At 40.0% G+C, this 15,165-nt stretch overlaps 1 protein-coding gene across 4 annotated transcripts in view; it reads right to left on the bottom strand.

The window, feature by feature from the left end:
* Positions 1–15,165, bottom strand: part of clip1b (CAP-GLY domain containing linker protein 1b) — a 38,639-nt gene that overhangs the window by 18,818 nt on the left and 4,656 nt on the right. For 2 of the 4 annotated variants that reach the window (XM_028602497.1, XM_028602494.1), the window contains 14 exons: positions 13,141–13,215; positions 12,739–12,925; positions 10,469–10,849; positions 10,247–10,377; positions 9,776–9,900; positions 8,877–9,078; positions 7,963–8,160; positions 7,602–7,705; positions 7,394–7,454; positions 5,777–5,881; positions 3,970–4,131; positions 3,610–3,705; positions 2,533–2,590; positions 2,323–2,408 (listed from right to left, as the gene is read on the bottom strand). In XM_028602497.1, the coding sequence (XP_028458298.1) occupies positions 2,323–2,408; positions 2,533–2,590; positions 3,610–3,705; positions 3,970–4,131; positions 5,777–5,881; positions 7,394–7,454; positions 7,602–7,705; positions 7,963–8,160; positions 8,877–9,078; positions 9,776–9,900; positions 10,247–10,377; positions 10,469–10,849; positions 12,739–12,847 (1,818 nt within the window). In that variant the 5' untranslated portion in view covers positions 12,848–12,925; positions 13,141–13,215. The remainder of the gene's footprint in view (positions 1–2,322; positions 2,409–2,532; positions 2,591–3,609; positions 3,706–3,969; positions 4,132–5,776; positions 5,882–7,393; positions 7,455–7,601; positions 7,706–7,962; positions 8,161–8,876; positions 9,079–9,775; positions 9,901–10,246; positions 10,378–10,468; positions 10,850–12,738; positions 12,926–13,140; positions 13,216–15,165) is intronic. The other 2 variants (XM_028602498.1, XM_028602495.1) reach the window with 2 other exon arrangements.

The following is a 15,165-nucleotide window of genomic DNA, read 5'->3' as shown; positions in this document are numbered from 1 at the left end:
TACGATGACAAAAAAGTAATTATTTTAGTATGTTGTGTAACGTGTCTTATCCTCTTTTGAATAGCAGCAAAGTCTATATAAATTATAAAAAAAATGTGTTTGTGTAACATTTAATTAAAGCTGTATTAACATATTTTTGGCCACAATGGGACAGTGGAAACAGGCTGTAAATACAACACTGACATATCTACCTAAAAGTTGATATGTCAAAGTTGTTGGCAAACCGTTGCTTATTTCCACATCCGGCAGAGGGTTAGGGTTAGGGAGCATCCCGATGAGGATTCATTAGGAGTCTTTGTCTTTGTCTCCACCTGATGAATGTCCAATATTCTCTCTCTTTCAGCTTTTTTTGCCCTCCACCAACTCCTGAGGGAAATATCCGTCTCTTTAGCTGCTAAAAGCTCCACTAAGTTCACCAGCTATTCTCTTACTGAGTCTGTTTGCTGCTCAGCAGGTCGTGATTAGTGAACAGTGGCTTTTTACAGCTTTTTCTCTGAAAAACAGCGGCTGCTGGAAACAATGCTGATAAAAGCATTGAAAGCAAATCAGTAAAGAGTAAACAGTAAAGTTACAGGGCGTAAAAACAAAAACAATGAGCTGAAAGATGTTAAAATACTCTGTTGAGCTCAGGGGAACTGCAGAGCCAGGTGATAGTTCTCTTACACATTGTCATTAAATCCATTGTTCACTTTAAATATCAATTAGAAAAGCCTAAAATTAGATATAATTTAGATTCTCTTTTGCACAACAAACATACAAAAGGCAGAAAGATCAAAATCACTCTCAAGTTCAGGCTCAAAGTCTAAACGGACGTGAGCACTTAAAAAACAGCGTTCCATAAATAGACCGGAAAGATAAGAGGTCATTAAAAAATGTTGGCTAAAAAAGGAAAGACTCTTTACTGAGTGGGCCTCAAGCTCGTTCAGCTGTTTCAATTTCACATCCATTTGTAACGTTTCCCATGAAGCGAGAGCAAAAAGCTTGGACTTCAGGGAAAGATAACAAAACACTCGCTTATAACTGCGAAGTGTAATGTCTACTGAGAATCTTTTTAGAAATATTAAAGCAGTTGAAAGAGAGGACTCTGTTTTACCACTTTATTTATGTTACTGCTGATATACTGTATAGGCTCACATGTTTGATTTGTACTTTAAGTATATATATAGATGCTAATACTTCTGTGCTTTTACTGAAGTAAGATTTTGAATGCAGGACTTTTAATGTTAATGGAGTATCTCTACATTGTGCTTTTTACTTTTACTTAGGTAAAACATCTGAATACTTCTTCCGTCATTTCCATACATCCATCTTTTTCAAATCATGATGATAAGCAGCCACAGCTGATAGACCTTTGCAAAACTGTACAGCTTGAATGAAAGAAAAGAAAGAAAAAAAAAGAAGAAGACTGGTGCGTCAACTTATCAAACCCAAATGGGAATGAGAGTAATGTGTGCATGTGTGTGTTAGTAATGTTTTAACAACATAGAAAAATAGCCTGAGGCCATAGTCAGCTCTAGAGAGGGAGAGCTTCACTAAGTCTGAATAATAGCACACTGGAAGGTTACTTAAGGAAGGATTATTAAAGTAAAGGCCACTTAACTGCACACGTGCAGTGGGTGTAAGTACTCAGATTCTTTATCTAAGTACACATTACTTGAAGTGTGCAAAGTAAAAGTACTCATTGTTGCAGTAAAATGTTTCCTGTCAGTGTTTTCTTCTTCTATCTGATGTTTCTGGATTGATATTCCCGCTGCATTAATGTTTATGTTGCATTTTACTGCTGTAGATGGTTAAGGCTGTGCTCATTTTAACTCCTTTATATACTGTTGGGTAGTTTACTCTACAGCAATGCATCATATTCTATAAAATCATATGTTTGTAGCCTTGCTGTCCTCTGAGAACCAAGTTGTGGTGTCAGAAAAACAGCCCTGTTTTCAGCTTTGTGACGATGCATTTCCCAGCTGATCCCAGAGGCTTTTTAAAGACTTTTTTTAGCTTAAGAAGTAGGGAGAATTTTCTCAACACGTAAAGGCAGACTTCATCCTTCAGTTTATCACAAACATTCAACATCAAAACATCTGGAGATACGTGGTTTTCACTGGACAGGAAGGGAAGGAAATCATCGGAAAAGTAACTAAAGCTCTCTGACAAATGTAGTGGAGTAAAAAGTACAACATTTACCTTAGAGATGTAGTGGATTAGAAGAATAGTATTGGAAAAATACTTGAGTAAAGTACAAGTACCTCTAATTTGAATTTAAGTACAGCACTTGAGTAAATGTACTCCGTTATTATCAACCACTGACTACATGTGTAAACCTACCTGTGTCAGCTCTTTCTCTCTGCACTGAATCTCCTCTTTCAGGGTTTGGATTTCTTTCTTTGACTGCTCCACACTCTGCTCCAATTCTGACAGAAATCAGAAAGACAACACCAACTATAACCATACCATAATCATCTTCACTCAGAAAAAAACTGATTACACACTTTCTAATGAGCATAAACTCAGTTGAGATACATCTGATACGATTACCTTGCATGGTCTTTGCTGTCCTCCCGTTCTCCTCCTCAGCTGTCTCAAGCTTTTGTCTCTGAAAAGGAGAAACATCAGCGTAACTACGAGCTAATCGCTCACATAGTCACATTCTTGTACCTTGAGCTAATAATGACTGGGCCCCGAAAACATGCGAGGTTTGTGGATAAAATGCCTCTCTTAATGAGGCCATTTTAACGAGGCCCACGAGCAAAACACCTCACAGGGAAAAAGTAAGACAAATAAGGTAAAACTACAGTTACAGAATGGACCCTGACAGACGTCCACTTCATCATGGAAATCTGTTAGAATAAACTCCCAAAGCCACTTTTCTATACAGGTTACGACGCCATTATTACTAAGGCAGACCTAATAACATGTCCGTGACACTGTTAGAGCTAAAATAACTAGTGAATTCATTGAACACAATAAATAAATCAACTATTTTGATAATGGATAAATAATGTAATGTAATTTTAAAGCAAAAATGCCAAACAAATCCAGTGGTCCCAGCTTTTCAAATGTGAATAGTAACTAACTCTACTCTTCAACTGAATAACATTTCCTACATTATATCATTGTATGCTTATGTCCATGTCTTCTACATGGATCCATGTCTTCTAAATGAATCAACAAGTGGTGAGATGATGTCTTTTTGCCTTTTCTTTTGATTGTGATGAAGACACAGTTGTGTTGAAACATCGGCCTGTTTGCTCCATTAAATGCTGCAAATCAATCAGCGTGATCAGTCCTTTTTTTCTGAGAAGCGGAATTGTTGCAAGATGTGCAGAGAACTAGTTTTTACGTGCAGTGTTAGCCTCAATCTTTAGCACGATACCATGTATGAACCAAATGAGTGCAATGAGTGTAAAACTGCAATCACATTTATGTAACAAAGTGCATGTCTAAATAACAAAGATGTATATTTAAAAGGCCCAAATCCATCACTTTATAACAGATATTGGAAGCCAGAAATGTTGGAGATTCTACGTCTACGTCGTCCTCATTTTAATAGTCACGTTATCTCTTTTCTCGGTTTATTTGTGATTATTATGTACCAAGTTTCCTCTTTCTTACCAGGCTGGTTAGCTGCTGCTCCAGAGAGCTCTTATCTTGCTGCACAGACTGAAGCGCTTTCTGTTTGCTCTCTATGTCAACACTCAGCTCACTGATCTGTTGGAGACACATGGTATAGAAATACATCTGAGCCATAAATGATGCATCATCACAGCAGCTTTAACAAACCAAACATAGGAAGGAACACAGGCCTATTTACATTAGGTGCTAAAAGAAGGGTTGTAAATAGAAACTGTGTACATTCTTTCTTTTTTACATTATGCCATAAATTATATGACAATGATGAATAATCCATTTTACAAGCGGAGAGTATTATACAGCTGCTGCCCAGGCTCCGACGCTGACTCTCTTTCCACAAACCTTTTTCTCCTGAGACAGTGCCTGGGCCTTGAGGCTGCTGATCTGTTGCTGGGACAGAGACGCAGCGTCCTCCTTCTGCTGGGACGCCCGGAGCCTGAGCTGCAGGTCGGCCACCTCCCTCTCCAGCTCCATGATCCTGGAGCGCTCAGACACTGTGGCCACCTGAAGCAGAGAATGTAGAAAAGGAGACATGAAGACAAAAAAAGAGACAGCTGACAGAGGGGAGTAGTAGCAGAAACAGTGGACCTGGGTGGTGTAGTAAAATAAACAAATATAAGCTGTAACCTGATTTTCTGATTTTTATAGTTTTATTTACTGTCAAGATAGCTTGTAAGAAAATTGTATGTGAATATTGTAGAACTGCAGCTAATTATTATTTTTGTGATTGATTGTTTTGTCTATAAAACATCCAAAAAATGCCTGTCAAAGTTCCAACAGCCCACCGTTGCTCGTTTTGTCCTACCAACGATTCCAAAACCAAAAGATATTTCATTTACAATTGTATAACAAAGAGAAAAGCAGCAAATCCTCAAATTATTAAAGATGGAATCCGCCAATGTTCGGCACTTTAACATGATAAATGTATCAGTAAAGTAAAAGACTTAGTGACTTACATGAGTATTTTATTATGAAAATCAATTAGTCGACTAATTGTTCCAGCTCAACATTTACTAATTTGAATGCCTCATGTATCTCTTTCTAATTATTGTCCTAATTATTTTGTTAGTTATTTACATTTATAAATTTCAAGGTCAAGAATTTTGGCCTGTAAATCTCATAGCATCCATAAAATAAACCACACTTATTCTGAGTGGATACAATTGATTCATCGGAATGAAAAATCCACTCCACAGGAGGACCGGAGCAAAGTTTCAACCACCAACGGAGAATCTGGTGCAAGCCAGTCTTACTCCAGGAGAAAGACGGGTCAAAGCTGGGACCTTCTGGTTAAAAGACCAAGAATAGTAGTGTTCTACATTTTTCTTACGGTCTATTAATCCCATGAAAAGACAAAAAGCAACAGTGAATGTATTTACTAACAAGTATTACTTTGTATAGATCTTCTTCCTCTGTGCCATAAAGCTCCATATGAAAAGCAGTCCAAAAACTGTTGAAAGCCAAACTGTTGCACTGGGTGACATGTTCCTTCATCATTTTGAACACATACACTGTAGAACACTTTGACTCAATCCCACACACACCGTACTGCTGCCACAAATACTCACTAGAGCACAAAATGTGGCTTAATCCACCGCTGAAAATAGTCCCCAACACATGCACTATTTCCTTCTGTTTGTTGAAAACTACAGTGGCCAGCTGTTTTAGATACTGAGCCTTTTTTTTTTTTTTTTAAAGAAAATATATGTTTGTGAGCTGTTTTAAAGTTCTACATCTTTAGAAAAGAAACAATGTATTCTGGTTTTGAGTGCAACGGATAGGAAAAGTAATAAAAGACAAACTAACACACGGTTGGTTTTGTTTTTTTCATGGGTTTTGTTGAAGAAAAATGATGACCGACATCGTCAAAAGCAGAGGCATTTCCAGACTAACTTTTTTTTTTTTGTGCTTGCGTGCACACATGCATCATTTTTAGTATGATAGAACTAGTTATTAGAAAAGCTCAAGGCCGATGAGATGTTAATGTCCCCAAGTCAGGGCAATGAGAGAAGCAACTTGTGATAAATCTGACATTGCATGTTTGCACGCTGTGGTTCCTGCAATATATTTTGCGCCATCATTAATAAACCCAGTGGGGGGAAAAGCACGTCACTCAGTCCTGCTGTGGGACTGGGACTGCCAGCATTACCCTAGTGTCCTCTAAATCCCTCTGGAGTTTTTCAGCTTTGGTCTTTTCAAAGAGCAGGCTCTGCTCAAGCTCCTTTATGTGGGCATGCTCCAGTCTGGACTGCATCTGTTAGTAAGAGAGAGCAGGAAGAGAAAGAGAACAAACACCAATGCAACACTGACATGCCAGCTTTGTGTGCCACACACAGAAGGAAGACAAGACTTCAAAGAGAAAGGCCAGTAAGTAAGAAAGCACTGAAAGTTTCCAGCATTTCAGTTACATCAGTTGGTTGTGAACAAAGGAAAAGATTGACATTCTGCTCTGAGGAATATCAGGTGTTAATTATTTAGATTCCTCATTTTTATTTCTCTTCTACTGACACTTGTTTGATTGAATTCTTGAAGGACACTAATTTAGGCACTAATTCCCTCTGAAGAGTGCGGAAGATGCAGACAAGAGAGGAAGATGAAAGCAAGAAAGAAGACTGAAGGCGAGGTGAGACAAAAACAGCTTTCAAGAACAGGCATGTGGATGAAAAGATTACGAGAGGATGGTCATGAATGAATTAAGCATGAATGAATAAATGAAAAGGAGCAGGAAGAAAAACGTGTCTGAACAAAAAAAACGAATGAATGATCTTGAAAAAGCTCAGGAAAAGGAAAAACCTAAGACAGAATGATTTATTTAATCATCATCAGGAAATGCAAAGAAATGGTAGCATTTAAAAGTCATATGACCAGAGCAAGTAAAAACAAAAGAGATCAAACTCAGGTGTTCATTGTATACAGGAGGGCTAAAGGTTGACATTATCTAGAACTAAGGGGAAATGGTTATTTCAAATAAGTTAATCAACTATCCATCTAGTTTGTCAATATTTCACGCATGAATTTCACTAATAATTGAGCCTGAAATTGTGAGACTTTTATTTTATAGTTGAAGTGAGTGAGAGAATATGTTTAATTGAGAACCAGATTACTAGGAATGTCACGAGAACGGGTACTTCGGTACCAAAATTCTAAAAAACGTGATGGTACTCATTTTTCTACAGTGCCGTAGGTACCGGGGGATGCAATCCTCCCGGACCTGACAGGGGGCAGTACAGTATATACGCCTAACGTTACAAATGTTCTAGACTGCTGCCAAATGCTGAAGAAGAACGCCGACTAGCACGGAAAAACAGCGAATAGCCCCTCATCTCCGTGCACCGCTTCAGCTCATGGCTTTACCGTAGCCTACATCTACGGCGGCGGTTTTCACGACTTCACCTGGTGAACTCATGGAAGAAAATCACCATACACTGGCATGTGTGGTGACGCCAGGCTTCAGAGCAGTGCCAGCGAGCTGTGGGGTCCAGAAGACTGAGGTTTTCTCCAGATTACATGTGAATCACGCTCTCCTTGCCCCCTCCACTCCACACCAAAACAGAAAAAAAAAAAAAAAAAAAAACACTGACACCGAAAGAAGAGTGACATGACACTGCCCCACCAAATGTTTAAATAAAAGAATTAATGTTTAAGTATTATTATTAGTTTCTTCTTTTTTTTTTTTACATAACGTGGTAATCGACTTTGGTATCGGTACAGGCTACTAGAATTTTGGTCTCGTGACATCCCTACAGATTACATAACCACAAGTTACCTCCAGGTCTCCTCTGGTGATGCAGGCCTCTTCCACACTAAACTGGAGATCTTCCACTTTTCTGTCAAACAGGAACAATAATGAAAGTGTCCTCCAACTGTACATATTATACAGTGACACATACAAACAATGTCACACCTGTTAACCACTGCTCGGACTTTATGCAGAAACAGATTCATGTGCAGGCTGCAGGCAGAGTCTGACTCACCTCTTCTCCTCCTCCAGCTGGTTGAGCAGCTCCACTTTGTCTCGATCTGCTGCCTCCACCAGCGAACGCAGCTGATCCAGCTTTGCCTCCATCTCCACTGCATACTGTAAACACACAGAATGAAGAACACTTAGCGTGAGTTGACTTGGTGAAGGTACACCAAACATTAAGAGTTGATTCTGGCATTAACAGCACATTAAGCTCCAATCACCAACATTTAAACCACTTTTAACATTAGCTTTACATTTTTTGTTTTGGAATCTATTTTAAGTCTCCCTTTTTGTGCTAAATTGTCTTTATGCTTATTATTTGCCTGTGATCTTGTTTGACTGCGGACAACAGACGTGTGCATGTATCTGACCTGATCCCGTCCTTTCCTCAGCACAACCATCTCCTGCTGCATCTCTCCTGCATGGCTCGTAACCTTCGCCACCTCACATCTCTCCAGGTCTCGCTCGGCTAGCAGCTGTTCAATGTGCTGCTGCTTCTCCTTCAGAGCCTCCTGCAGCGCTGTGGTGCCAGAGATCTTACGAGCGTACCGAGCAGATGTCTCTGTCAGCTGGAAAGATACAGGGACAGATAGATTAATATTTAAAAGGTTGTATGTTGTCTGATACTGTTTCCTAGACAAAAACAAGTACATTTGCTGAGATACATTGACACCACAAACACAATATAGACAATTGTTAAAGATTGTGGTTCAGCTGGCTGATGGGAATGTCATTATTTTTGCAGGTATTTAGTCATAAAACATTGGACAAGTTTAGGTTTTGACCTGATAATGGCATTAGACAACAAGTCAGAGGATCACCCACGTTATAACTATTTATCTAATTCATTTTACAGCAATCCAGCCAACATTTGTTGAGATATTTCTCTCAAAATCACATTTGTGAACCTCATGGTTATGCGAGAGGAAAACTCAGATGATCACCAAAGTCAATAGGATACGCTGGTTGAGAACAGTGAATATCTGTTCAAACTTTTGTGCAAATTCATTAAGTAGATGTTGAGATATTATACAGGATAAATGATAACGTTGACCTAATGGCAATAGGTGTAGAGATTTGCATGGCTAAAAACAGTTAATGCATATTCAAATCATGCTGTAGTTGCCTTTGAAAGTTTTACAGTTTAATCTGCACATTTTTTGATTTGACAAATACATTTATTCAAAATGTCTCCTTATCACATCGATATCAAATTTAATTCATGACACAAAAAACATGAAGATGAGTTTTCCACCTATGCATACAGAACTTCAACAAGTCTTACCAGTCCCGCTCGGCTGGGTTTGCCGCTGATGGAGGAGGTGGCGGAGCTGAGCGAGCTGATGGAGGAAGCACTCGGGCTCCTCTTGAGGGTGGACCTCCTCCGTGAGCTCTTCGCTTTGGTCGGTGTGGTGCACGGGAAGCCGATCCGTGTCACCTTGTGGGCCGGAGCAAACAGACCATACCTGGGCATGCACTGAAAGTATCTGAGAGAAAACAGTCAGGCACCAACTGAACTCTCTTTTCTTTACCTGTTACTGCATGATTGTATATTATATATATATATATATATATATATATATATATATATATATACACATACACATATATATACACACACACACAGTTTGGGGTCACTTAGAAATTTCCATTTCTCTCTTACAGACAGAATACCAGCTGAGATCAGTTGCATTGTTTTTTTTAATCAGGGCAGCAGTTTTCAGATTACATTATGAATTTACATAATTGCAAAAGGGTTCTCCATTGTTTTTTCAGTTAGCCTTTTAAAATGATATCAGATTAGTAAACAGAATGGGCCTTTGGACCATTGGATGAATGGTTGCTGATAATGGGCAATGTAGATATTGCATTAAAGATCAGCCACTTCTTTCTACAACAGTCGAGAACCCTTTTGCAATTATGTAAATTCATAATGTAATCTGAGAACTGCTGCCCTGGTTAAAAAAACAATGCAACTGATATCAGCTGGTATTCTGTCTGTAATGGAGTGGAATTGAAATTTCTAAGTGACCCCAAACTTTTGACTGGTATTGTATATATACTGTGTGTGTGTGTGTGTGTGTGTGTGTATATATATATATATATATATATATATATATATATATATATATATATATATATATATATATATATATATATGTGTCTGTTGCCAGTGGTCTTTACCTGGTCCCTGCTACAGCTCCATCATTCTTGCCAAGAGGTTCATCTAGTTCCACGCCACACCACTGTCCCTTCGCAAAGTCCGCCTCTCCCAGAAACCGCACTACTCCTGCCTTGTTACCACCAACCTACACACACAAAAAAAACACACTTCGTCTTCAATCACAAAATGTGCCATTAAAATAAAGAATTGTTGAACTCCAGTAACACATAGTTAACACAGTTTGTAGTAAGCACATGCTACCTTTTAATAATTCAATTACCTGGAGTGCAGTTTGGAATTAAACATTACACTTTTACGCAACAATATATCAGTTGGTGCATTAAAATATATTACCAGAGCAAATTCTATTCAGATTTCATAGCAGATGAACACTTGTTCTAGGATTGTGTTAGGATCAGAATACAAAAACTGTTCTTGCATGAGACCCATTGTTGAGAGAAATTGACGTTGATGTTAATAGTGTTTCTTACCAGCACACGGTCTCCCAGCCTCAGCTCCCTCCTCTTCTTCATGGATTCGGTGTCTGAGACATTAGACACTGACTCGCTGGATGTGAGCATTCGGTTTAGTGCAGCACTTGTCTTTATGCCGGTGCCCTGAGCTGGACAAAAAAACGTCTTTATTTCACTGAAAAACAAACGTATGTATCAATGTTTTCTGTATTTTCACTGATACATGGTGCTGGATTTTACCAGTTGAGTTAGTGCCAGTGGGTGCAGACTCGCTTGTTGCTGAGGCTGCTGGGGCTGGACTGGCCTGCCCCCCATTTGCCTCCTTCTCTGGCAGTGCAGTCTTGGATAGCTTTGAAGGCCGCGTGAATATCCCCTTCCCATCCTCACACTGGAAGTATCGGACCCCTGCCACAGACCCATCGTTCTTCCCGATAGGCTCATCCAGCACAATCCCCGCCCACTGCCCGGGAGCAAACTGCGTGCCCCCGATAAACTGCACGTAGCCGGGCTTGTTGCCGTTGACCCAGACCTTCTCTCCGACCTGGAAGTCCGTACTTCCATCTTGAGTAGGGGAGGTCACACTGCCGGGGGACTTCTCAGGAGGAACTGGCTTTGGAGCACCTGCAATCCCGATTATGCTTTATTAACCTCTAGTCACTGCTTTTCACTATCACTTCTGACATCAACCAAACAAGTCAGTTTAAATACAGTTTTCGAAAAAGTGTGTTTCAGCTGAGGTTTACCTGGAAAGTAAGTTTGTTAACACGGTTGTTGTCATGGCACATTAACTCTGGCATGACATACTGTTCACAATACACACCGCTACTTCTGTCTTTACATTTAAGTATCAGCTAAAACGTCACACAATTTACTGACTTGTATGATTTAATATCTCCTGGATAGATCAAAGAATACGGAACAAAATCAAAAATGTGACCAAGCGATGCAAACTTCCAGTGCTTGACAGTTTTTGATACTTGGTGCTTATAAGTACATTTTGGCTGTTAAAAGTACTGAGAATAGATATCCAGTTCAAACTTTTGCTACATAAATATTGGTGAACTATGATAATACAAACAGCTTAAAGCTACATTGTGTAAGAATTTCTCTCATCTAGCGGTGAAATTGTATATGACAACCAACTGAATATTACTTTCTAGCCCCTCCCATTCCGAGCGTGTTCTAACTCCTACGGTGGCCAAACCCAAAATGATCTCTTACTATCTCCATCGTTTACGCGCAGCTGTTCTAGCCACTCCAATATCAACTTTGGTCTTGTTGCTTTGTCTGTCGCGTTGTCGTTTTAATTCTCTTTTTCACTACCCTGGCGAGTAAAATCTCCCCCTGGCATTCGTCACGGTGCCAATAGGTGTAAGAGGGCGAAATGCGGAGGTATGTCCCTCTCTGGCTAATGTATTTTAAAGATGGAGGCGCTACATGGTGGCCTTCATTCGAGCCACTCGCTCGTATGTATTCTGAATGATTCTGAATGTTAGATTCTACGCTTACGAGAATATTTTGTTATGAGATTTTATTGTTATGAGGACAAAGGTTTTTTTGCTAAGAATCAACTCAAAAAATTACACAATGTAGGTTTAAGAATGATCATTTTTAATCTGTATAAAAAATAAAATAAAAAATCTTTGAATCCCTCAAACCCAGAAATCCATGTTTTTGTTTGCCCTCCTGTTCACATAGAGGTCGGAGGATAAGGTCCATAAAGTACACTTCAACAGTTGCTTGCTGATTAAAGGATGGACTTTGTAATCAGATTGGCACCCTGCTGTGGTTTAGAGCGGCCATTGGTTACTCAGAGCAAACAACACAACACACCTTTAGTTTTCAAAGCTGCGTGATATTGCCTTTGCTTATAGGGTCATTTTTAAACACAAATTGTGTTGTCCTGTTCTGTTGCATGTACATACTAAAATAATCATCACATCCTCCACTAATACTTTCTCCAATATATTATAGGGCTTCTCAATTATGGCAAAAATGAATAATCACGGTTATTTAGGTCAATACTGAAATCCCGATTATTTAACGCGATTACTCACTGAGGTTTGGAAAGATGTTGCATTTACTGAATTTAAAAAACGATGAAACAGTTAAAGGTGCTGTAGGTAGGATTGTGAAGATCCAGGAGCCAAAATATTTGAACATCGACAACTTCTTAGTCCCTCCCCCCTTTCTGCTAAAGCCCAAAACGGTCTCTAAGCCCCTCCCCCCACAAGGGAGAATGAATGTGTGTGCATGAGCAGGGATTGACACGCAGTTAGCGAAAATACCTTGAACTGTAAAATTTCCCTGAACACTTTTCCGTTTGTTTTTTTTTATTCAGAACTTGCAAAACGTAATGTGCAAAATAATCTTCTTTTTTCTCTATTACTCCGTTTTTTGATGGTTAGGAGCCAAAATCGTACTCACGATTAAAATTTGATCAAGTGTACAGCCCGAGTATATTACCGGTATATAGTAAATAAGTATTTAAATAATTTCTTGGTTCTTACCAGAGGTCGGAGAGGTCTTTGACGGCACCACAGATGGACGGACTATTTTGCTGGGGGGTTTGAGCCCGCTGGCCTTGCCTGGCGTACTCATGGCTCCCTGTTTGTCCATGGGTAGGGTTGGCCTGACCGCGGTGGGGGACTAGGCCTTCCCCACCACCCCAAAAAGTCCCAATGTGATGGAAGGGAACTGGAAAACAAATTAGAAAAAGTCCCTTGATAAAGTTGAAATATAAAACAACAACATTATGGTAGAAAAGTACACAAATATCAGCAATAGGAGCTGGTATAAAAATAAACAAGAGTACTTCCATCTTTTATTCTATTAACTGTAAGTAATGTATTGCTGCCAACCACTTGCACACATTACACAGTTGATATTTACCCAATAATTGTCATACATACCTTATTCGTGCTTGGTAGTTGTAAGAAGGAATCTGCGATCATGTACTGACAAACAGTGACTCAAATATATAAAACCTACATGGAAGATAGAAAGGTGGCTGTGATGGTTCACTTATCAAGTGTCTGCAAGTTGATCTTCATCAGGGCTGCAATTATTTTAATTATCCATTAACCTGCTGGTTCTTTTTCATTAATTAATCAATTAATTAACTAATGAATTATTGTTTGGGCTAATCAATTTCAGAGAATAGTGAAAATTGTCGACTGCAATGACAGTTTCCTTGTTTTGTCCAACCTACTGTCCAAAAACCCAAAGATATTTAAAGTGCTCATATTATGCTCATTTTCAGGTTCATAATTGTATTTAGAGGTTATATTAGAATAGATTTACATGGTTTAATTTTCAGAAAACACCATATTTTTGTTGTACTGCACATTGCTGCAGCTCCTCTGTTCACCCTGTGTGTTGAGCTCTCTGTTTTAGCTACAGAGTAGGACATCGCACTTCTGTTCTATCTTTGTAGTAAGGACTACTAGCCAGTCAGAAGCAGAGTATGAGGGCGTGCCCTGACAGTACCTAGGTAAGGACTACTAGCCAGTCAGAAGCAGAGTACGAGGGCGTGTCCTGACATTACCTAGGTAAGGACTACTAGCCAGTCAGAAGCAGAGTATGAGGGTGTACCATGCTAGCAGCTAGGTGAGCATTATAACGTGTGTTACAAAGTGACCACGTTGGTCTCTGAAGTAAAGGCTGGACTACAATAGAGCTGTTTGGAGCAGTTGGTGAACAGTGTTTTCTGGTGGAGATGGTAAGTCCCTTTGGGGGGGGGACTTTGGGCTTTTTCACTTTGTAAACCTATAACATGCACAAAAAAAGATATATAACACAATAAAGGAAAGTGGAAAAGCCAAAAAGCTATTGATAGAGATCAATATTTTGTACCTCATTTAAACTACAGTACAGCTCTTTTCATTTTAAAAACAGATATTTTTATATGTTATACCCAACCCACTGTTGATCACAAAGCTGTTTATTATCACCCATGTAATAAATGTGATGTCCTTCTGACCGTGTGTCTTGTGTCCCGTTTCACTCTGTAACGTCTTGACTCTAAATGTCATAACAGTGATGCTGATTTTCCACCTCAGACACTCAGCATTCCTTTCTCTGCAGGTCTTTGACCGTAGGTGTTTTGGCAGAGACGGCTTCGAACGTTATAAAGAATCTTTGGTGTTGGGCAGCATACTGACCACGCATTTTATTCATAAAGCCAGTGATTCACTGAGAACAACTAGGTCAATACAGATATTTTGTTTCACACAGTAAAGACTGTTTCAACCTAGCACGCTCTACACTTAAAGAGATTTAGCATCCAATGACGCTGTCATATTCTAAATGGACAGTTTTCAGTCAAAGAAAAAAGATCAAATCAAAGCAGCAGAACCACAGGGATTTCCCTACCATTATAAGGTTTAGGTGCAGCTCCCATTGGACCTTTTTCACAGCAGACATTTTTGACTTGTCATAGTAGGAAAAGCACAGCTGAAATTGATAACCTTAACGATGGCTCCTCTCCGTGAACCATCACCTTATCGTGGTGGAGAGGTTTGTGTGTCTCTGTGAACCTGAGGGCTGTGTTGTCTGGAGCTTTGTGCTCCTGGTAGGGTCTCCCAAGGCAAAGTGGTCTCAGGTGAGGGGCCAGACAAAGAATGGTTCAAAAACCCGAATGCAAAAGCTAAGCAGAGATGGAGTGACCCTGCCCGGAGGAAGCCCGGGGCCCCGTCTGGAGCCAGGCCCAGACGGCGGGGCGCCGGCGAGCGCCTGGTGGCGGGTTTGCCACGGAGCCCGGCCGGGCACAGCCCGAACAAGCTACGTGGCAACTCCCTCTCCATCCCATGGGCCCACCACCTGTGGGAGGAACCGTTGGGGTCGGGTGCGATGCCACATGGGTGGCAGTGAAGGTCAGGGGGCCTCGACGGACCAGACCCGGGCGGCAGACGCTGGCTCTGGGGACGTGGAACGTC

Source organism: Perca flavescens, chromosome 16 (genome assembly GCF_004354835.1).
Source record: "Perca flavescens isolate YP-PL-M2 chromosome 16, PFLA_1.0, whole genome shotgun sequence".
NCBI lineage: Eukaryota > Metazoa > Chordata > Actinopteri > Perciformes > Percidae > Perca > Perca flavescens.
This window is presented reverse-complemented; position numbering and strand designations above follow the sequence as displayed.